At 41.7% G+C, this 22,612-nt stretch overlaps 1 protein-coding gene across 1 annotated transcript; it reads right to left on the bottom strand.

Annotated features, from left to right (window-relative positions):
• Positions 1 to 1,872: 1,872 nt before the first annotated feature.
• Positions 1,873 to 21,835, bottom strand: CCDC107 (coiled-coil domain containing 107). The gene is made up of 6 exons (XM_074951490.1): positions 21,570 to 21,835; positions 14,080 to 14,285; positions 9,401 to 9,467; positions 4,930 to 5,020; positions 3,339 to 3,448; positions 1,873 to 2,468 (listed from the first exon to the last, which is right to left on the bottom strand). Exons 1-6 carry the CDS (start codon positions 21,730 to 21,732, stop codon positions 2,176 to 2,178), a joined length of 930 nt encoding a protein of 309 aa, XP_074807591.1. The 5' UTR covers positions 21,733 to 21,835; the 3' UTR covers positions 1,873 to 2,175.
• Between the last annotated feature and the right edge of the window lie 777 nt (positions 21,836 to 22,612).

Genomic DNA, 22,612 nt, shown 5'->3' with positions numbered 1-22,612 from the left:
AAAATGGCATCACCTTTAGTTGGTGCAGTGATTCACACCCAGGAAAATCTGGGCCCTACTATTAGTAGTAACACTTGTCCTCCAATCTGTGTGTGATTATGGGAAACTAACTTCCCAGATAATTCCCAGTATTTATTTCATTAAAAACATTAAAGAGGTCTCTATCCATATCCAAATTGGATTCTGGGGGGTCTGTAGCATACCCCAAGCACTAGCCCTGGGGAACCTCTGGTAGTTCTTCCTCAGTGATTTTTGACCCAAAACAGACTGTCTTATCCATCACTTCTTTTATTTACAGTCTACCTTGTCATTAATATATTACTCCACCACCTTTACATTTATTTCTGTCTTTCTTGAACAGCACATACCCTTCAATACCTGTACTCCAGTCATGACTACTATTCTACCACATTTGCTATCCTTACAATACCTGGTTTCGCTTCCTGCATGAGTAGTTCTAGTTCCTCCATTTTGTTATCCAGGCTCCTTGCATTGGTATACAAACATTTTAGTTGTTTCTGCTTGGCTTTGCCCAGATTCCTCACCCAATTGGGTACAGCCATTTTACTGCCAGTGTCACCTACCTGTTAGCTTAATTGATATGAGCACTCTTTCCTCTTAATGTTCATTCTTCTACCCACTGCTGTTCCTTTCTCCATTGCTGCATTCTCCTTCTTGATTTTCCTCCGTCAACATTAGAATCAGACATGAAGATTACACAATCATCTCCCAACCATCCCCTCTGAGTTCCTAGTTTAAAGCTCTTTTAATCAGTTGTGCCAACCTCCAACCCAGATGTCTATTTCCCTCCCTACTCAGGTGGAGTCTGTCCCATGAGAACAGTCCTCTGTCCCTGAATACTTCCCAGTGGTCAAACACTCCAAAACCCACCTTATAGCACCACTGCCTGAGCCATCTGTTGATCATCATACCTTTGATATCTGGATGCACTGGGCTTGGGGGGCAGGGGCGGAGGCGGAGTGCTGTTCCTAGGTGCAGGGGCAATGGGACTCAGCAGGGGATCCTGGTGAAGGTGTTGGAGCTCAGCAGGGAGGTCCGGGTGTGGGGGCTCAGTGGGGAGGTTCAGGTGCTGGGGTAGTGGGGCTTGATAGGGTGGGGATCCAGGCGCAGCAGGTCGGGGATCAGTGGGGTGGAGGGGGCTCAGAGGGGTCCAGGTGTATGGCAGTAGGGATTATCAGGGTAAGGGTTTGATGGGCCTGCTTAACAGGGGAGCCCCAGCTGCTGCCGAGGGGATACTGCATGCCAGACTCTTGCTTCTCCCCACGATTCCCCTATCCCCTTTCTTCTCTATCCCCCTCCCCTCACTCCCACATTCCCCTCCCCCTGCTCTATTCCACCCCTTCCTTCCTCACTGCCTCTTCCCCCACCCCCGCTTACCCAGCCCCACCGCAGGTACTCACTGTTGCACAGAAAACAGGAAAGCTCCCAGCACACGCAAAGGGAGCACAACTACTACTTGGACTCAGGAGGCGCTGTTCAGCTGCAGAGGCAGCAGAGCAGAAAGCAGCCTCCTTCAGCTGGGTAGCTGTGTGCTTGCAGAAATGAGGGCGGGCAGTGGCATGGAACCTTGTGTGTCTCCCATGCGCCTCACTCCGTTTGGAGGGGGCAATACCCCCCAAAAAACTGCAGCCATGGTCACCCCACCTCCCTCCTCCGGCGTGGCTTCCCTATGCTTCCCTGCCATTTTCTGCAGGGAAGCCCAGGAATTCTACAGGAGAGCCATTTTCAGTGGGCATGCAGAATCTCCCAGGCAGTATACTTCCTTCAGTTTGCATGTGCAACTCCAGAAAAAGACCTGTAAATTACTCTAAGATTTCTATATTTAAAATAATCACTATGAGTTATATCTATTCCTCTTAGTTTTAATTAGGTATGAAAACAAATATTGTATTAAGAAACCTTGATGCTTTAGTGAAGCACCATGTGTAATTTCAGTGTATTATATACAGATAGTACAGAAATATTTTCTATAGGAAAAATAAACAGAAATATATGTGTAAAGATTCTGGGTGAAAGCCTGCCACCCACTGAAGTCAACTGCAGAACTCCCATTGACTTCAGTGGGGCAGGATTTCACCTCTAAAGCATATAGCAGTGACAGAATATTTTAAAAGTGCATACGTTATGTGCAACAATTCTTTAATTTTGAACATTTTATATAAGCATATTTAATTCATATCTATTACGCCTCCTTAATTCAGTCTCTTCTGGTTCCAGTATCTCTCTATTTATTATTTCTTGAACTTCTATCATCTTTGGCTCAATCAGCTGACTAAGTGTGAATTCATCATCACACAGTTCATGCTCTTCCTTTCTGTAACAACCATCAGTATCTTCAAGCACATCTTCAATACTATGATCTTCTTTGTCATCTGCTTTTTCCTGAGTGTGTCTGCCAAACGACTGAATGAGATCTTCAAGTTTCTCATTACAGGTGTGATTAACATCTTAGTTTACAAAACAAGAAAATGGAGATTTAAGGTTAGTGATAGAGTTTTCAGTTTCAGAAGTCATTCTTAGAAGTTTCAGTTTGAATTCCTCCAAAAAGTCTGACTAATGCATTTGAGACCTATTGAGGCTGAGAACTCATGATGCATTCAGACAATTCCAGTCTCATTAATAAAGCAGCAGAGGACTTCTGGCTCTAAATGCAGCAGTATATTCTGGTAGGATTGAACTGTGTTCCCACCTCTAAAGATACAACATCTCAATTTGTAACTAGGTACCCCACAGGTAAGAAGTGAGCTGCTACTTTTATAGACTACAACAAGTGGCAAAAAATAAGATTTTAAAATACTGTCTGATAATATCCACCATTCTGGAAGTAAGAACCATATTGCATCCAAGATGAATGAACTGAACATTCAATTATTTACAACTTAAGTAAGCTAAACACTGATTTTACTGTAATAAGGATCTACAACAGGGGTCTCAAACACGCAGTCTGCGGAGCTATTTGCTGTGGCCCGCCAAGTTCTCTGTACCCCTCCCAGTTATTTCCTGCGACTGCCAAGCTCCCCTCCCCCGCCGCCCCTCCAATGCGCCTCGTCCCTGCTCCTCTACCTACCTCCAGGCTCTTCCAGCCGCCAAACAAAGTGCTGTTTGCAGCACTTAGCGGTTTCCAGGAGGGGCGACGGGAGCGGGGAGCTGTGTGCTCAGGGAAGAGGTGGAGAAGAGGTGGGGCAGGGATTTGGGGAAGGGGTAGTGGGCAGTGTCAGTGATGCGGCCCTCAGGCCAATGTATTAGTCTTCATGCGGCCCTCCTGGTAATTTGACTAAGATCCCTGATCTACAACATTGACTGAAAACTAGAAGTACCTTTTATTTTCATTTCTGATTTATCTAATCCACTTTCCTTCATCAGCTGTCTAATGGACTGGAGCTGTGTCATTATTTCATCTTTCTGTTCACAAGCCAAAGCATTAACACTGAAATGAAGAAAGACACAAGAAGCTGAAGGTTCACCTGAACTACAGCTGGAAATGAATACTTGTCAAAATTGCATTGAAAATATTATTCTGACTCCAGAATAGATCGAACTATTTTTTCCAGGTGAATTACTACTATCATGGTTGGAGTGACTAAACAGTTTGAAAACTTGTTGGCAACCATCATTACGTTTCCTCTGAAGACTGAGGGAGAAAAAAGCAAAACTGAAATATAGCTACTGGCTGATTTCATTACTGAATTTTTATGATGGGTGTTCCAGTTTAAGTGCCCACTGAAACATGGAATTAATGATGAAAGCTCTTAGACAAGTTGTCTAGAATACCTCAGAAGGGGAACATTACAGCTTCGATAAGAGTGTTTTATCAAGATGTTTTGTTTTGAAGAGATTGCCGTTAGAGTATTAGCCAGTTGCAAGTTTGTCATTAAATTTTCTGATTTAATAAGGAGTTTCAACACATGCAGTACCTGTTAAATTTAATAATGTATTGAAAGTTATTAAGTTCAAGAACAGCACTGAGGTAATACATTTGCTTTAATTTAATAATGTAGTTCTCATGAAAGATGTCAAATCAACACCCAGTACTCAGTTCACATGCAGATAGGGACTCCTGATTGCTGATGTACAACACTCCCAATTAGTGTGCCTCAACCCTACTTCAGGGGAGGTACTTTTCTAGAAGTATAGGGAATAACTAACATGAGCTACTTATTTTCTACTGAGACTACCAATGGATCAGAAATTATGATAATTCCCTATGATATATATTTATAGCCACCTAAACCAAATAAGTTAAGTTCATAAAGGCCAAATATGGTCGCTATCAAATGGTAGTTACTTTTGGTCACTACCCATGATCTGGAAGGGGAAGAAACTCCATATTATGTTAAGTCATGAGCCATCCAATCCCCAGCAAAGAATTTCAAATGCTATTTAGGTTTACTTTGTATTTAGAAGAGATTTCACTAAACTATACTTATTTCTCCTTCCTCAGAATCTGTATTAAGTTTCAATTAAGATCAGTTTTTCTACAACTGAGCTTTCCATAATTCTGAAGACAATCTTTATTAAAAAATAATTTGAGAAACCAGGAATTTTACTTAGTACTTAAGATAATATTGGTTCTAAAGAACTGAAGCAAAATTGGTGAACATGTTTGTATGGGTGTTTTGAATGTGGCAAGACATGAAAATACCACTTTGCAGTATTATCATCCCATTACTATGCAGCTTACATCTGTATGTCAACAAGGGAGCTGTCTGTAGGAATGCCTGTTTAAATCTGAAGAGGTGGCTACTGTCTGTACAGCATTATACAAATGCTACATTACAAACAAGGTTTCTCAGTTCCTCATAAATAAGATGATCTTGAAATGTTTGTAACTCCCTAAAAAAGTTAGAAGTCAATTAGTATAACTTTATTTAAGGCATAACCTGTATTCCTTATCCTGGAATTACTCACCAGTTTGACAGTGGGTCTAACTGAGTCAATAAAGAATTTAAAATTTTCTCTGTCTGTGCTAGATGCTGCTCCAGTTCCAAAAGCTGATGTTCTAAAAGAAAAGAGTGTATTAGACATGTGTTTGCACTGCAAAATGGCAGCAAAGAAATAAAAGCCAATTATATTTCTGGTTGGGTATACATCAAAGAAATAAAGTAACCCCGTCTCTGTAAAACTTTGGAGTGACTGTGTGTAAAAGTTGCTCAGCTCTTGGCACTATCTTACCAAAAAAAGGAGGAACTGAAGTTCAGAAAAAGTAACTCCAGTTATCAGACAAATGCAGGAAAAAATTGACGAATGAAAAAGAAAAACTATACCCACAAATATTTTTCTAAGCATGATGGGGAGGACACCCTAATAGGTTATAGGGATTTGAAGGATGTAAACACCAGCAAAGGCACAAGAGTTGGTTAGGGTAGTAAATAAAAAGCAATGTAACTAGGAGCAATAAAGGGGAAATCATGACTACAAAGGCAAAACATCCTGAGAGTAAATATTAAGCTCTATTGCAGGTTCCCCAAAGGATGTAGAAACCACATTACTTGGCATTTAGACTAGGCTCAAAAAGACACTAGAAAGTGTGTTGTGGGGAACAATCCTTTATTAATATGCAGTGGTAATGGATTACTCCATTACTCTTTACTATATCTCTTCTATAAAGCTGTTATGATTTTTAAATACACTATAAAGTTTGACATGCCCAGTCTGACCTACTCTAAAAAATGACACATTAGTACACATTGATCTTCTGCTCTAGAGTGCAAGACCCAAGAAAACAGATTGTAATCTACTTAAACTGCCAAACTCCCACCCACAAAATTACTTTACTGGAGAACATTCAACCAACCATAACAGGGGTGGGCAAACTATGGCCTGGGGGCCACATCCAGACCTTCAGATGTTTTAATCTGGCCCTCGAGCTCCAGCCAGGCAGCAGGGTCATGGGCTTGCCCCACTCTGCACGTGCCATGGCTCCCGAAAGCAGCAGCACGTCCCCCCTCCGGCTCCTACGCGACCAATGGGAGCTGCAGGGGTGGCGCCTGCGGACAGGGCAGCGCGCAGAGCCACCTCGCCACTCCTCAATGTAGGAGACAGAAGGGGGTCCGAGCCCAGAGAACTCTTGCACCCCCAACCACTCATCCCCAACCCCATCCCAGAGCCCGCATCCCCAGCCAGAGCTCCCTCCCGCACCCTGAACTCACCATTTCTGGCCCCACCCCAGAGCCTGCACCCCCAGCCGGAGCCCTCACCCTAACCCCCAATTTCGTGAGCAATCATGACCTGCCATACAATTTCCATACCCAGATGTGGCCCTCGGGCCAAAAAGTTTGCACACCCCTGAACCATAAGAATGGCCATCCTGGATCAGACCAGTGGTCCATCTAGACCCGTATCCTGTCTTCCAACAGTGGCCAATGTCAGGTGCTTCAGAGGGAATGAACAAAATGGGGCAATTATCAAGTGATTCATCCCCTGACGTCCACTCCCAGCGTATCATAGTCAGAGGCCAGGGACACCTAGAGCACAGGATTGCATCCCTGACCATCTTGGCTAATACCCACTGATGTACCTATCCTCCACGAACTTATTGATCTCATTTTTGAACTGAGTTATGCTTTTGGCCTTCACAACATCCCCTGGCAATGAGTTGAAGAAGTACTTCCATTTGTTTGTTTTAAACCTACTGCCTATTAATTTCATTGGGTGACCCCTGGTTCTAGTGTTATGTGAAGGAGTAAATACCACTTATTTACTTTCTCCACACCAGTCACAATCATATTCCCCCTTCATCATCATCTCTTTTCCAAACTGAAAAGAGACAGTCTTAAACTCTCCTCATATGGAAGTTGTTCTATATCCCTAATCATTTTTGTTGCCCTTCTCTGTACTTTTTCCAATTCTAATAGATCTTTGAGATGGGGTGACCAGAACGAGACATAGTATTCAAGGTATGGGCATACCATGGATTTATATAATGGCATTATGACATTTACTATCTTATCTTCTATCCTTTTCCTAATTATTCCTAACGTTCGGTTCGCTTTTTGGAATGCCACTGTGCATTGAGTGGACGTTTTCACAGAACTATCCACAATGACTCCAAGATCTCTTAAGTGGTAATAGCTAATTTAGATCCCATTGTCTTGTATGTACAATTGGGATTAGGTTTTCCAGTGTGCATTACTTTGCATTTATCAACCAAGAATGTCCTGTTACAGCAAGTTATTCTAAATGTATATTGTGTCCTCATTGCCAAAAAGAACAAGCCAACCAATAAACAAAAGTCCATCCTTAGCATTTTGAAACCAAAGGCTCACAAATAGCTCCTTTACCTGAAAAATGAAAAAAGGAATTCTATAAATGTAGAAACAGACAAATTGCTAAGGATGGACAGACAAGAACAGCACAAGCATGTAGAGACAAAAATCAGAACGCCTAAGACAAAATGTATTATGTCTAGCAAGAAACAAAAGGCAATATGAAGAGGTTCTAGAAATACATTAGGAGGAAGAGAAAATACTGGACCACAGCTTAGCTGGAGAAGAAGAACTAAGAACACGTGACATCAAGAAGGCTGAGGTGTTTAATGCCTGTTTTGCTTAAGTCTTCCATAAAAAGGTTAACTGTGACCAAATGCTTAACACAATATTAACAATAAGAGGGAAGGAACAATTTAGAGAATATTTAGATAAATTAGATGCATTCAAGATGGCAGGGCCTGACAAAGTTTAACCTAAGGAACTGAAGGAATTAGACATAGCAATCTCAGAATCATTGGGAATTATCTTCAAAAATTCATGGAGGACGGGTACGGTCCCAGAAGCCTGGAAAACAGCAAACATAGTACATATCTTTAAAAAGGGGAACAAAGGACTCAGCTAATTAGAGACCAGTCAGCCTAACTTTGATACTTGTAAAAATACTGGAACAAGTTATTAAAACAATCAATCAGTTTGTAAGTGCCTACAGGATAATAGGGTTTCATGTAATAGTCCACATGGATTCATCAAAAATAAATCCTGACAGGCCCCTTCTTTGATAGGGTTACTGGCCCACTGGCTGGGGTGGAAGTAGCATGTGTGATAGATCTTGATGTTACTAAAGCTTTTGACATAGTCCCACATGACAGTCTATTAAGCAAACTAGGTAAATGTAGTCTAGAAGAAGTTACTATAGGGTGGATGCACAGCTGGTTTAAAAGACCATTCTCAAATAGTAGTTATCAACAGTTCACTGTCAAACTGGAAGGGTGTATCTAATGGGGTCTCTCAGGGGTCAGTCCTGGGTTTATTACTATTCATTATTTCCATTAATGACTTGGTATGAAGTGGAGAATATGCTCGTAAAGTCTGAGGAGGACATCAAGCTGGGAGGGGTTTCAAACACTTTGAAGGACAGGATTAGAATTAAAAACAAAACTGAAGAACTGGTCTGGAATCAACAAGATGAAATTCAATAAAGACAAGAGCAAAGTACTGCACTTTGGAAGGAAAAAAATCAAATGTGTGAATACAAATTGGGAAATAACTTGCTAGGCAGTAGTATTGCAGAAAAGGATGAGGGTGTTATAGTGGATCACAAATTGAATATGAGCCAACAATGTGAATCAGTTTTAAGAAAGTCAAATGTCATTCTGGGACGTATTAAGAAGGGTTGTATGCAATACAGGAGGTTGTTTTGGAACGAACTCTAGTTAGCAATGGTAGGCCTCAGCTAAAGTTGTGTGTCCAGTTTTGGGCACCACACTTTAAGAAATATGTGGACAAGCTAGAGAGTCCTGGGGAAAGCAACAAAAAGGATAAGAAGTTTAGAAAACCTGAACTATCAGGAAAGGTAAAACAATGGGACATATTTAGTCTTGAGAAAAGAAAGCTGAGGGAGGACTTCAGTCTTCAAATATGTTAAGGGCTGTTACAAAGAAAGAGGACAGTGATGAATTGTTCTCCATGTACACTCAAGGCAGGACAAGAAGTCAATTGTTTAATCTGCAGCAACGGAGATTTAGGTTGGATATTAAGAAAAACACTCACTAAAACAATAGGTAAGCTCTGGACTAGGCTTCCAAAGAAGGTTGTGAAACCCCTACTATTGGAGGCTTTTAGGAACAGGTTGGACAAGCACCTGTCAGGTATGATCTAGGTATACTTGGTGCTGCCTCAGCACAGTGGGTGGGCTAGAAAGCTGCTCCGAGTCCCTTCCAGACCCACATTTCTCTGATTGTAAGTATGCCACTACTGAGCACTGCTCTATGCCTATCACATACCCAAGCACCTAATTTTAAATTAACAGTCTTGCTAATGTTCGTCAAAGCATTTTAATAAACTAAGGGATTGGGTTTTGTTCTGCAACATATCAATGAATGCATATGGTTTTATTTTAGAAGGAAAACTATGCATTTTGCAATTATGCAGGTTCTGAACTGATGCCTTGCCTGTTTCTTTTGCCTTATCTTCTGTATTTTTCTGTTTCTTGGAAGAACTTCCTTCTTGAGATTTCATCTAAAAAAAAAGTGAAGTTACACTTAAGCCAACATAATAGCTTAATATATGTTTTAGAAGATAGAAACCTTATTTAAGCATCTAAATCTATTAAAAGTCTCAGCTACTGTTTACTTTGTGATATTTTCATTCACCCTTGATCCCCCCCACTCCTCAAATGCAGCAAAGCTCTCACTGAAACTATCCAAAGCTTTTTGCTAAAGGGACATTTTAACATTTGTGAAATAATGTCCATAAAACGTTTGTCCAAATCACTCTAGTTTTGCTAGTGTAGTAGGTGTCCTGTTGCTTTCAGCACATGCATTATATAAAACAAAATAATTTTATTTGTTTCAGATCTCACCAGAAGTACCCACTTCAGAATCAGACAATTTATTTCAGAAGCTGCCAGAAAACAAGCCAAGGATAACAAAGATGCGTGTATAAAACTACGTTCAAGATCTTACATATGTTCATCGACCCAAAATATTTTGACTTCTACCTCAAATATGTCATTGTAAGCACATAGAAAAAAAAAACACTGATTTACACTGCTACCTTAAACTAGGTGCCACATTTTTGTCAAAACGGTTTACAGAATTTCTCAAGTCACTGTATGAACAATGCATGAAAATTGCTATACGGCTATTCAATTGTGCAAATACACAAATTGGTCTCAAATTTATTAAGGGGAATTTGTTTTAGCAGACACATTAACACCTTCAATTTACATTTAACCACAAAAATCTTCAGAAATTTAACCTCCTAGACCATATAATTAAGACTCCATTTCTGATCAATGTATACTAACTGCCTCAACTACAGTATGTTAACAAATCTCCAAGTATGTGAAGACTATAAACACCAAGAATGCTGAGGAATGCCAGCATACAGGGTGGTAGGGAGAAATCTCAATGGGAATGATACCTTTATTTAAAAAAAAAAAAAAAAAAAATTATGCTGAATGTCAGGAAAATTTTCTTGATAAGGCCTTTCGGGCCCTGGAATTCTCCCCCAAGAAAAGTGGTGGACGCCCTATCTATATCTAGGGCTTCCACTATTTTTCTTGGGAAAAATTCCAGGGCCTGAAAGGTCTTATGAAGGAAAACAAATATATATATTATATAATACAATATCTGGGGCATTTAAAAGGCAAAGGGGGGAGGTTTTGCTTTTTATACTGGATAAGCAACCTCTAGCAATGACCTTTTCTCTCCAACCATACAGTTAAGCCTCTTGTAGCACAGGCCCTCATCCTGAATCTCAATTACCACTACCTTTTCTTCTCCAGCTTTGAGAAATGCAGTCTGCCCTGCTTATATTGCTGCAAAAATAGTTTTCATGGCTCACCACTTTGACTAGGCCAGCCCCCTTTGCATTTCTCCCTCTCCTCACAGCAAACACGCTACTCATCTTTTCTTTTAAGGCCCTCCATGACACTTCTGCAGGAATTCTGTGCCAAAAAATTCTGCATATTTTGTCAAAATAACACAACATAATCACACATGTCAATTATTTTGGTAATACAGCAAGTATGTCTGTAATAATTGCTGGAAAGGAGCCTGGGAGTGAATTGCTGGAAAGGAGCCTGGGAGTGAACCTGGAGGGTTGTTGGGTGTGGGTGGGAGAGTATGGAACAGGGTTTGTTTGTTTGGAGGGGGGTGGATTGTTAGGCAGTTTGGAAGCATCCGCCACGCTGACCCTAGCTGACCCCTAGCCTCTCCCCCTCACTCAGCCACCCTCCCATGCCCCCTGGGATCCTACAACACCCCCCTCACTCAGCCACCCCCCCATACACCCTGCACCCCCATGTCCCCTGGGGTTCCCCTCATCACCCTGCAACTCCAGTCCTAGTCAGCCCCTAGCTCAATGCTAGCACACCCTTCTGAACCCCAGTCTATGTGACCCCCACTAGCCCTGTGTGCCCTGCTCTGTCCATCCCTCCATATCCTGAGTCTCCTCACCTGGCCCTGTTGGCAGGGCACTGTGAGGAATGCAGTCTCTCCCCTCCTCCCTATCTGCAGCTGGCTGCTCCAGCCTGAGCCAGCTGCCCTCTGTTCTGGCATCACAGCAGCCCCTGGTGGGTAAAAGGTGTAACCACAGCACCTCTCCAGCAGAATTCTATTTTCTGCAGAGAAAAAAAAAAAAAATAAAAATCTGGGGGGGGACATGAATTCTCCACATGTGCAGTGGCGCAGAATTCCCCAGAAGAACCTTCGAGGCCTGTCCTCCATTATCTCCTATACACATGAAGATGTCAACTTCAGCAGCATCCGCTTTGATAACACCAGCCTTTGTAAATTTAACAAATGTGTTACAAACAAGCACCTTCACGCTCTCTCCCATATTGCTTCTCATGCATGGTAGGAGGTTCCCCATAAACACCCACAAGGCCAACTGATCAGCCTCCTTAAAACTCTCTTCTCTCACAATGTCCACAAAAGAAACTTACACCAGCTGCTGACTGCCGTTAAACGTGACAACTACTTTTCATGCTGACCAGTTTTGACTTATTACCTTATGCTCCTTGTTTGTTGTACCCACCTGTAGTCTCTGGTCTCATTTAGATTGTAATCACTTCAGAAAAGCGACTGTCATTTTATTATGTGTTTGTATAGTGCCCAGAATGGTTTTCTCCAGTTCTAGGACTGGAGATCTTAGTAGCTACCACAATGCAAATAAATATCAGGTCCTCACTTCACTAGAAACTGGACTACCACCTCTCTTGGCACTAAAAATACATATGGTGTTCTGTTTTTTAAACAAAATTCCCCATTGTTCTGTATAACTGATGGGAGGAAAAAAGTCTAGACTTTTCTTACCGCTAAAGATTTCAGGGCGTGTCTATACAGTGCTCCTAGCATGCTCTAGAAGGTACCTAGTTACATGAATTAGGTACCTTTAGACCCTGCTGGCATGTTCTATGACAGGGCAGGTAGATTTACTCCTGAGAGAATTTTACAGAAAAAAAAATTAAAAATTCTACCTATTTTATTTGTCAAACCACCACACCACCACCACCACCACCCCCATTTTCAATTATTTGCTGAAAAGTGTTTTGAAATAAATTACCAAAATAACTGAAAATGGTGTGGTTCATAGAATATCAGGGTTGGAAGGGAGCTCAGGAGGTCATCTAGTCCAACCCCCTGCTGAAAGCAGGGCCAATCCCCAATTTTTGCTCCAGATCCCTAAATGGCCCCCTCAAGGATTGAACTCACAACCCTGGGTTTAGCAGGCCAATGCTCAAACCACTGAGCTATCCTCCATTGTGTTACTGTGTTATTTTGACAAATAAAATAGGCAGCATTTTGCAGAAATTAAAGTTTTTAGGCGCAGAATTTTTAATTTTAGGTTCAGAATTCCCTCAAGAGTACCAGGGTTCTGTGTGGTACAATTTAGATGCAGGCAGCTCTGCGGGAAATCCAGGTGCAAGGGGGATCTGTATGCACAGGGACTCGTTGTGGGGTTCTGGGTGCAGGGGAGTCCAGGTGAAGATGGTTAGGGCTCAGTGCTGGGGGGTCCGGATGCTGGGGCAGTGGGTAAAGTTTGAGGGGATGGAGGGCTCTGGATGCAGGGAAGTCTGAGGGTGGGGGGCTCCTGATGCAAGGGGTGAGGCTTGGCAGGGTGGGAATTCCAGGGGGGGGGGTGCTGGGTGCAGGGACTGGTCCAGATGCACAAAGGTTGGGTAGACAGGGGGAACAGCTCCCCATACAGTGACCCCTTCCCTCGTGGAGGAGGAACAGTGGGGCTAAGAAGTGGGGGGATGGGTCACTGTACGGGGAGCTGCTCCCCGTCTGACCAACCCCCATGCATCTGGACTCAACCCACATACCCAAACCCCTCACCGAGCCTCACTCTCCCACATGCAGAACTCCCAACCCACTGAGCCTCACCCTCTGCACCCAGAGCCCTCCGCCATTCAGAGCTTCCTGCAGCTGGGGGGAGGTTTCTGGGGGGTTGATCTGACCCAACCCTAGTTGCTCCGTGTGGGGAAAGGGGAACTCCATCTCCATGTCATCCTCCTCTCCCATCCCCTGCCCAGCTGGGACTAATGTCCCTGTGCAGCCAGGGCATCCACAGACACCTCCAGCCCCTTTCCCTCCAGCAGTGAGACTTACCTATCCCCCAGCTGCTCCAGGTGCCTGGACAGATGCATCTGCACTGCCAGGGAGTGAGCACTGGTACAGCTTCTCTTTGCTTCACCACAGAAACCATTTTTCTGCAGGGAAACAAAGAGAATCTGCAGGGGGACATGTTTCTACATGGGAAGAGAGAGAGAGAGAGAGAGAGAGTTTGAGCTGCTGCTTAGATTATGAATAGTACTATCGTGTGAGGCTGTATCTCCAAAGTCTTGCCCAAGACCCAGAGAGGGAAGTTAGGATCTTAGATTTTAAATGTAAAAGACAACAGGAAAAATGAAGAGTTAGAAAGTCTCCATACACACACAAAAAAAAGCAGTAAACAGCACAGTTTTTACTTTGCAGTTCACCTTTGAAACCACACTGGGCAAAAACCAAAATAGGAGTATTTTAAAAAACAATCTGCATGGACACAGGGGAGGAACAAATGACCTGTTAGGTCTTTACAATCTCTCAATTCTATGGTTAAGATATTTATATTTAATATTTACCTTTAGGAATTTGTATGCTGCAAACACCCCCACACCAATAGCATACAAGGGCATGAGGGTAAAAGCTAAGTCTTTGCCACTTCCTCTAGTTCTCTCACTCTTCCTGTCCTTTTCCCTTACATGCCTCATCTGCTGAAAGCTTTGGTATGTTTTACTTTCAGAACTTCCTGAATTCAGATGAGACTGATGAACTCTCTCAGAGGCACCTGCAAAATGAAATATTTTAAAAGAAAAAGTTTAGCCTTGTAGTTAATTTCAAAATGAGACTGTTCTGAGATTTTCCTCCTTGCAGATTCACCGTTTCTTTAATATTGTGTCAACTGAAAGCTATTATAGAACAACCACATACAAGACTACACTAGACCACCCTTTTACATATGCACAGTAAAGGGTATCTTTAAAAATTTCTCAAAGTAAAACACTCTTTCTTCAAAGCTACTAAATAAAAACACAAAAAGAAAAAGGAGTACTTGTGGCACCTTAGAGACTAACCAATTTATTTGAGCATAAGCTTTCGTGAGCTACAGCTCACTTCATCGGATGCATACTGTGGAAAGTTTAGAAGATATTATATACACACAAAGCATGAAAAAATACGTCCTCCCACCCCACTCTCCTGCTGGTAATAGCTCATCTAAAGTGATCACTCTCCTTACAATGTGTATGATAATCAAGTTGGGCCATTACCAGCAGGAGAGTGGGGTGGGAGGAGGTATTTTTTCATGCTTTGTGTGTATATAATAAGATCTTCTAAACTTTCCACAGTATGCATCCGATGAAGTGAGCTGTAGCTCACGAACGCTTATGCTCAAATAAATTGGTTAGTCTCTAAGGTGCCACAAGTACTCCTTTTCTTTTTGCGAACACAGACTAACACGGCTGTTACTCTGAAACCTGTCATTAAATAAAACACAGTACAAGTTACTAGGCGATTTCTTTCTTACCAATGGAAATAATTTGGCAAAGTAATTGCAAACTGCAGTTAAGAAGGATATAACCAGTAATACACTGACATTAAAATGAAAATGCAAATAGCAATCTGGCATTGAACTTAAACCTACTGGAACTGATTTTTATTATTAGCATCAAACTTTCACTAATTTTTCCATAAAAAGAGCTTTGATTTCAGTATTATCTATCTTTAGAAACAGAAATTTAATGTTTCCCTGTCTAAGCAAGAGACATTCACTGAAATAACCAGATTAGCATATGTAAAATACAGGTTTTAGCTCTAGGTTCGGTGTTATTGTGAATGCTCTTACGCACGTGTAGGAGTGTCATATCTCAGTAGAGTTAAATATATAGTATTACACATATGCAGTACACATTTTCCAAACACTTAACTCTATTTCTAAAAAGGCTTTCCATGTGTCTTATTAAGATGTCCTATTGACAACTGAATCAACAAGGAGTCTGAAGTTTCAAAATTAGTATCTTTGAAATGTGAATTGAGGAGAGCAAGAATTGTATTGAAGCATGAAAAGTCTGCCTCCCACATACCAATATGATCTAGAAAATGGAAAATGAAATTTTAGCAACCTTTACATGGCTAACAAATATATACCCTTAAGATGAAAAGCAGCAAGAAGTTTCAGACTACAGTGTAATTCTCCCCCCAGAAATAAGTAACAAATGCATTCTTAGCTCAAGTGCCACCTCCCAGTCACAACTTCTAATATCCTTCAGAACACCAACACAGCTGAGGATTTCTAGTGAGAGTAACGAAGAACATAATTACAGACAGTTCTCATGTGAATTTAAGTAAGCTTACTACTTCTGCCAATAGTTGCTAGCCTATGGTCATATTTTGCTGCCTATTGAACAATGTGCCTTAAAGTTTCCAGAGATGTGAGCCTTGTTTCATTCAACACCACTTCACAAGGTGATACTGTACTTGAAAACACACACTCCCTGGTATTATCTTACATCAAGATAGCAGTGTCCAGTGAATGTACAACAAGTGGGATTCAAGCCTTAAACAAAAATAGACATTGCAATTTTGTCACAGTCAAAGGAGAAAGATTACTAAAATAGATTCCTCTAGGTGGAGGAGTGGTTTTGATACAGATTTTTTTTAAGTCAAGAAGTGAAAACATGAACTTAGATGCAGGGAGACGACCCCAAATCATGATATTTTGTAAATCTAGAATACATTGTCTAATATGAGAATAATTCTTAGGGGTTTTAGAATTATCTTAAAATGCCAAAGCCCTCACCAAAAAACATTCAGACCTCTAATGATGAATTGGCAGTATAGTTGAGATTAATATCAGCTCTTCAGTGGAGCAGTTCTCAACAACCCTTCAAGTTCTGTCATATTTAATCAGTTTGCAGCATCTGATATTTGAGCAAGTTTTACATATCCCATTGTTGTTCCTTGGAACATGAAGTAGAGCCGGGTAGCCATATTAAGATATCACATGAGCTACTCCAACTAATGCAGACAGAACTCAAGACAGCACAAACAGCTACCTCAATCAAGTTCATGGATATCCTGACAGAGCTTATGAGTTTAAAATGAGTTTAAACTAAAGAGTTTAAAATGACATTGGCAGGTAGCAAACAATGTTTGAATAAAACAGTTAAGTCATTAGGCCATTGTGTATTAACTCAAACCCAGGTAGATTTTGGGTTTAAGGTATCAAATCATATCAAACTTTTGGCATAGCTCTGATTAAGGGATCGGTACTCAAAATTAGAAAGCCTGCTTTTTATAGAGCAGCAGTATTTTTAATATAGTGTCCAAAAGTCACTAGATTCTTTCCTAACATATGGATGACAAAAATTTACAGTCTTAACAAACCAAAAAGGGTAAGGTGACATGGAAGAAATAGCATGCAATAATTATTTTTAAGATATATATTTTCCTTCACCTAGTTATTTTGCCCATTAATAGTTAGTCTTTACTTTCTGTTGTTTTAACTTGTGCTCAGTCATAGCCGTTTGTACCTATTTCCAGTTTTGTTTGTTTTCAAAACATTTAAGTTACTTTAATCTCTTATTTCCTTTTTTTTTTAAAAGCCATTTATGTAAACATTTCTACATGCTTAAACTTTGTTTAGATCAATCATCTTGTGTAGTCCTCATGACTAAGGCTACGATTTAGTCATGGGTATTTTTAGTAAAAGTCATGAACAGGTCATAGGCAACAAACAAAAATTCATGGCCAGTGACCTGTCTAAGGCTTTTACTAAAAATATCCATGACTAAATGGGGGGGTGGGGGTGGAAGGAGAGACGCTGATGCGGGGGGCGGGCTGCTGCTGCTCAGGGGAAACACCACTCCAGCAGCGGCCAGTGCACCGAGCTGCGAGGCTGCCTGAGCAGCTGGGTGCAGAGCTGGTCCAGCAACTGCTGGTGTGGCTGTCCCCAGAGCCATCTGAGTAGCTGGTCCCGGAGCCAGCTGCCTGAGCCGCCCTGGGGTCAGCCACACTGGCCGCTGCAGAAGTCACAGAACCTGTGACTTCTGCGACCTTTGAGAAAACACATGGACAAGTTAAAGCACTTTCTTCGGTCTTCTTTCTTTTGCATAAATAACCAATGGGAAAATAGGCAGCATGATTTACTGACCAAACATCCAAGACGTGCAAGGGTCTTACCTAATGTATGGGTCAGAGTCTAGATATCTTCTGAATTTGCACAGGGAACTGAATATGTGGGAACTGCACAGCCAGCTAAAGAGTTTATTTTACTTTGTTACCATACCAAAACACTGGCTCCAGTAGGTAATGCACAGGAATGTGGGCCAAATGCTGGCCTCCAGTCAAACAGGATGAATTGATTTAACTCATTGATTTTGATCATGATTTAAATCAGCAAGCAGGAAATTTTTATTTAAATAAAGAATTTTAATCTCATTTTGCATTTGCACTTTTTAGTCCTTCTAATGAAAAGCTGAATCTCATTGGTTGGTAAATATATTGATTTTTAATTAAATATAGTCTTTACTCTAAGTTTGGTGGTACTTTTTGCTAATAAGGAGGAAATGCTATATCTATTTAATTATAAAGCTTAAAACATTTATTCAGATTCTTATTTTTATGATGTTAAAAATGGCCTCTGGCATCTTATTTACTAAATGATTCATATGTTGTGTGTAATGTTTTTCCAGCTGCATGTAGATGGAAAATTAGAATTAAAGATAACTTTAAAATGGCGGGGTTGTGTGTTTTTCATTAAATAAAACCCATCTTAAATTCACTGGATAGGCAAGAAAAAAAGTTTATCAAGATATATTTTATATTTAAAACTAACTTATGTATTAAATAAAAGGAAGTATTACCTATAGTTCCAATTGTTTCTGGTCTTCATGTACTTCAAGATTTTAAAACTAGTACATCGCATCCCAATTTTATTCATAGATTGGAAGAGAAAAACAAGCTTTCCTGCTTTTTCAGCTGCCAATCAGCAACTCAGTTTTGAATGGATTAGTCAGTGAAATGAAATACATGAATAAACTGAAATGGAGTGTGTTCTCTACACCTGAAGAGACTACTGCTATCAAAAGGTAGTTTAGCGCTTCAGCAAACTCTGATTCCAGGTGCTTAGCCAGTGACTTTCAACATTTCAGCAACATGACTCTTTAAATTTTACCAGCAAATATGTGCTGCTTGAATATTTAATTTAATTTAAATGGTTTTAAATAGATTATAATGAATTCAGGTCTTAACATAGGTTGTCAATCTCAAATTAATTTTGAATAGTTTTTTTTTTAAAATGTAATTTAAATTTTAAAAATCCATTTTTTAAAGTATTGATTTTTATCCACCCTGCAGCCAACTCATCTTCAGTAATGGGCATGGAACACACTCAGATGCAGAAGGGATCTCTTGTAGTTCAGTGGAAACCCCTGTGACAGTGCCCCCCATAAGGCTTTATGGAAATACGCTTATGCATATATATGACATAATTGGAATATGTTCTATGCTACATATGCCATGTAACATATCTATATAAAGGTTATGATCTACTGCATCTATTAATCCTATTTGTATGCATGTATCATTTTTGTGTTGAAGTTATGAATATTGGCCGTGTACTGGCTTGATTTCTAAATAACCTTAGTAGAGCATTTGGTCAGTTCCTGGAGAAAGGAACTTGTAAAGTTAAGTGCCCAATCAAGAAGCACTTAAGGAACAATGCATCTTGGAATGCTCCAATCCACATAAGAAGTCTTACTGGAGACATTCAAGACACCATGTGGGCAATGGCTTCTGCCTGTAAAAACTGTGAGTCATGCACGGACATATGACTTGCCCAGGTGACTCCAGAACTCCATCTTGGAGCTGGACTTTGCATAGGAGAGAGGAGGGGGTTTCCACCCACAAGAGAAAGTCTATTTAAGCCCATGGGAGACCCTTCCATTTTGTCTTCAGCTGGCTAAAGAGATAGCCTCTTCACCCCCAAGGAAGAAACTGGAACAAAGGGCAATAACTACAGGGGGTGTGAGTGATTACTGGACCCGGACTAGAAGGAGATCAGTCTGTAAAAGGAAGCTTACTGGAACTGGTGAGGTTTGGTCTGTATTCAGTTTTATTAGACATAGACTTGCGGGTTTTATTTTGTTTTGCTTGGTAATTCACTTTGTTCTGTCTGTTACTACTTGGAAACACTTAAATCCTACTTTCTGTATTTAATAAAATCACTTTTTACGTATTAATTAACCCAGAGTATGTATTAATACTTGGGGGGCAAACAGCTGTGCATATCTCTCTAACAATTTATGAGTTTACCCTGTATAAGATTTATTCAGGGTTTGGGCCCCACTGGGAGCTGGGCATCTGAGTGTCAAGGACAGGAACACTTATGTAAACTGCTTTCAGTTAAGCCTACAGCTGTTAGGGGACATGGTTCAGACCTGGGTCTGGGTTTTCAGCAGGCTAGTGGGTCTGGCTCAAACCAGGCAGGGCACTGAAGTCCTAAGCTGACAGGGCAGGAAAGCAGGAGCAGAAGTAGTCTTGTTATTTCTCCTGGTTTACAACTGCCTTCAATTTATCAAATCCTAAGGCTGTCTCAAGAAGTTAAATTGATCTAATTAATTGCAAATATTAAAATGGAGCACTTGCCTTTAGATATATAGGGCCAAATCCTTGGCTGGCATAAATTAGCACAGTTCCATACCAATTTAGACCAGACAAGGATTTGGATTTAGTGAACAGCTCCAATCTCAGCACAGATGAAGATTATTAGTTTTAAACAAATGTCACCCCCAATGCCTGTTTGCAGAAGTAAATACTAGCACATTACCCACCAATCAACATTATTTGATTTCCTTATTGAGATTGTAACACTCAGCTTTTTCACACTTCCCTGCATCCTGTTTTTACCATTTATTTGGAATAAAAAAAGACTAAGACCACCAGTTGGTTACAAGCAATACCTCGTTAGCCTAATAAAATGTGTGCTTTTGAGAACAGAGTATCATCTACAATTTTAGGAGAGGGGGAAATGCTCCCAGTTACCTCCTCTCTATTAAATGAAACAAAGTGTGTCTTAGCAATGTCTCTATCTTGCGATTCCTTTATAATGACTTCATTCTGTTGACTGCAAATAGTTATGTTTATTTTATGCACCAGAACACTGGGTGAGTGTAGGAAGTTTGATAGTTTGACTTATCCAGAGTTGACTGTCACAAAACTCTTTTCAAGCTAGCCTCCGATGTGTAGCTCTAAACAAGAAAACACAAAGCAATTCCAACTATTGGCCACATCTAAGTGTTTACAGAGAGGGAGGCAAAGGCCAAAGCCTGGTCTACACTATAGGGTTGCCTTGACACAAGCGGTCTTACATCACCTAGCTGTGGAAGTCTTCACTTACATTTGACTCCAGCTGACATAAGTGCCTCACTACACCAATTTAGTAACATCACCTCCCCAAGCAGCCTAGAATCAGGGTCAATGTAATTAGGTCAGCATCCATGTAAACACCAAGTTGCTTACATCAACTACTAGATGCTTTCAGGAGCCAACCCACAATGCCCCACACTGGCGATAAAATTGGTAGAAGGGCTCCTGGTGGTGTGGAGGACCCACACCACCAACACAAGGAGCCAAGCCTGCACAAGAACACAGGAGCGCTCTGTGGCTGTATGCCAACATAAGATAGGTCGACATAATTTTGTTGGGTAGACATGGCCTAAAAAGGCTGTGGCTTCACCCCATTCCACAAACCCTCCTGACTGAAGACCAGGGTCACAGATTGCGCCATCTCTCACACCCCCAAGCTAACCCCCCGCGGGGGGGGGGAGGGGAATAGCATAAGAGAAATCGCAGCCTGTTACCCTTTCTCCCACCACCTCTCCTCCAGCTAGGGGGACAAGGGGAGGACAAGGGGGTTCAGCCTGTTACCCGAAGCCGGCCCACCGGCCTAAGGAGGACGCTTAACAACAAGTGGCGCCGTCAATCTCCGCTGCTGCCGGGACAGAAGGGAGGCTCGGGCGGCGGCTCCTTCGGAGACAAGTCGCAGCGCCCGGCGGGAGGGGGCGGTCTGTACCTGTGGGGGGCGGATAGGGACCGTAGCGACCGGGGCCAGCCTTGCCCCCCCGCAAGGCTCTGCCTGCTCCTCCTCCGCCTCCGAACAGCCTGGGCACCGCCACGAAGAGGCAGAGCAGCAGCACGACAGAGACCATGCCCTGCTGCAGCGCAGAGACCGCCATGGCTCAACCGCGCGCGCCCAGACGCCCGCTGCGAAGCCCTGGCCCGCTGTCCCTTCAGGAGGAAGAAGGAGTCGGACCTGCCGAGGAGCTGCCAGGGAGCCCGGGATGAGAGGCGGCCCCAGCCCTGCTGCGACTCCTCCTCCCCTGACGGTATCGCCCCCCTGCGGGCTCCAGCCTCTCCTTGGCTAGCAGCAGGATCTGGTTCAGACCTCGCTGCAGTCATAGACTGTCCCCAAGCCCTGTCATGGGTCCCGCTCCCTCATTGCAAAACAGCCCCAAAACACCCCTGCACAGAGCCAGTTAGCGCCTTACAGTCCTCCTAATACACCCACCACAGGAACACCACGTGGTGCAGTACAGTCCTGTTACACCCACCCACTGAAACACCACGATAGGAGCTGCTTAATGCTCCAGTCAGGTCACACAGAAACCCCACAATACTGAGCCTTTCAGTGCAGTACAATTATAATAAACACACATTCTTTAATGAAAAATAAAAATTAAGACATTATAAATACGCCTCATCCACAAAAACCAAGATTTAGTAATGCCAAATGCCTTTCCCCATGAGTGTTTTAGACTGAGATAGATGAAGTCTTTAATAAATAAAATAAAATACGAATAATTAATTATTATTATTTATTGGACTATTGTAGCTGAATAGAGAAATTTCATTACGTAATGGGAAATATTTACAATTTCAAAATATTTTCTCTCTCTCTCTTCAACCCCCCTACACACGCACACACACACACACTTACTTTTGATTCAGCATATATCCTTCTTATTACTCAACAGTGGAAAATGTAATTAGACAAGAACTCGAACAGTTCAGGTAGTTAGAAAGAATGGGGATGGAAAACCTCTGCGCTATAAGAAG

This window comes from Natator depressus, chromosome 1 (genome assembly GCF_965152275.1).
Source record: "Natator depressus isolate rNatDep1 chromosome 1, rNatDep2.hap1, whole genome shotgun sequence".
NCBI classification, from domain to species: Eukaryota; Metazoa; Chordata; order Testudines; family Cheloniidae; genus Natator; species Natator depressus.
The sequence above is the reverse complement of the archived record's forward strand: the minus strand, read 5'-3'. Positions and strand labels throughout refer to the sequence as shown.

What these genes read in the sequence shown, in the direction of transcription:
- CCDC107 (XM_074951490.1), bottom strand. Translation starts at nt 21,732, where the DNA reads ATGGCGGTCTCTGCGCTGCAGCAGGGCATGGTCTCTGTCGTGCTGCTG. An exon ending in CAGCATACAAATTCCTAAAG is followed by an intron (nt 9,468 to 14,079) that starts GTAAATATTAAA and finishes CTTTTTTTTTAG; the next exon opens with ATGAAATCTCAAGAAGGAAG. An exon ending in ATCAGAAATGAAAATAAAAG is followed by an intron (nt 2,469 to 3,338) that starts GTACTTCTAGTT and finishes TTGTAAACTAAG; the next exon opens with ATGTTAATCACACCTGTAAT.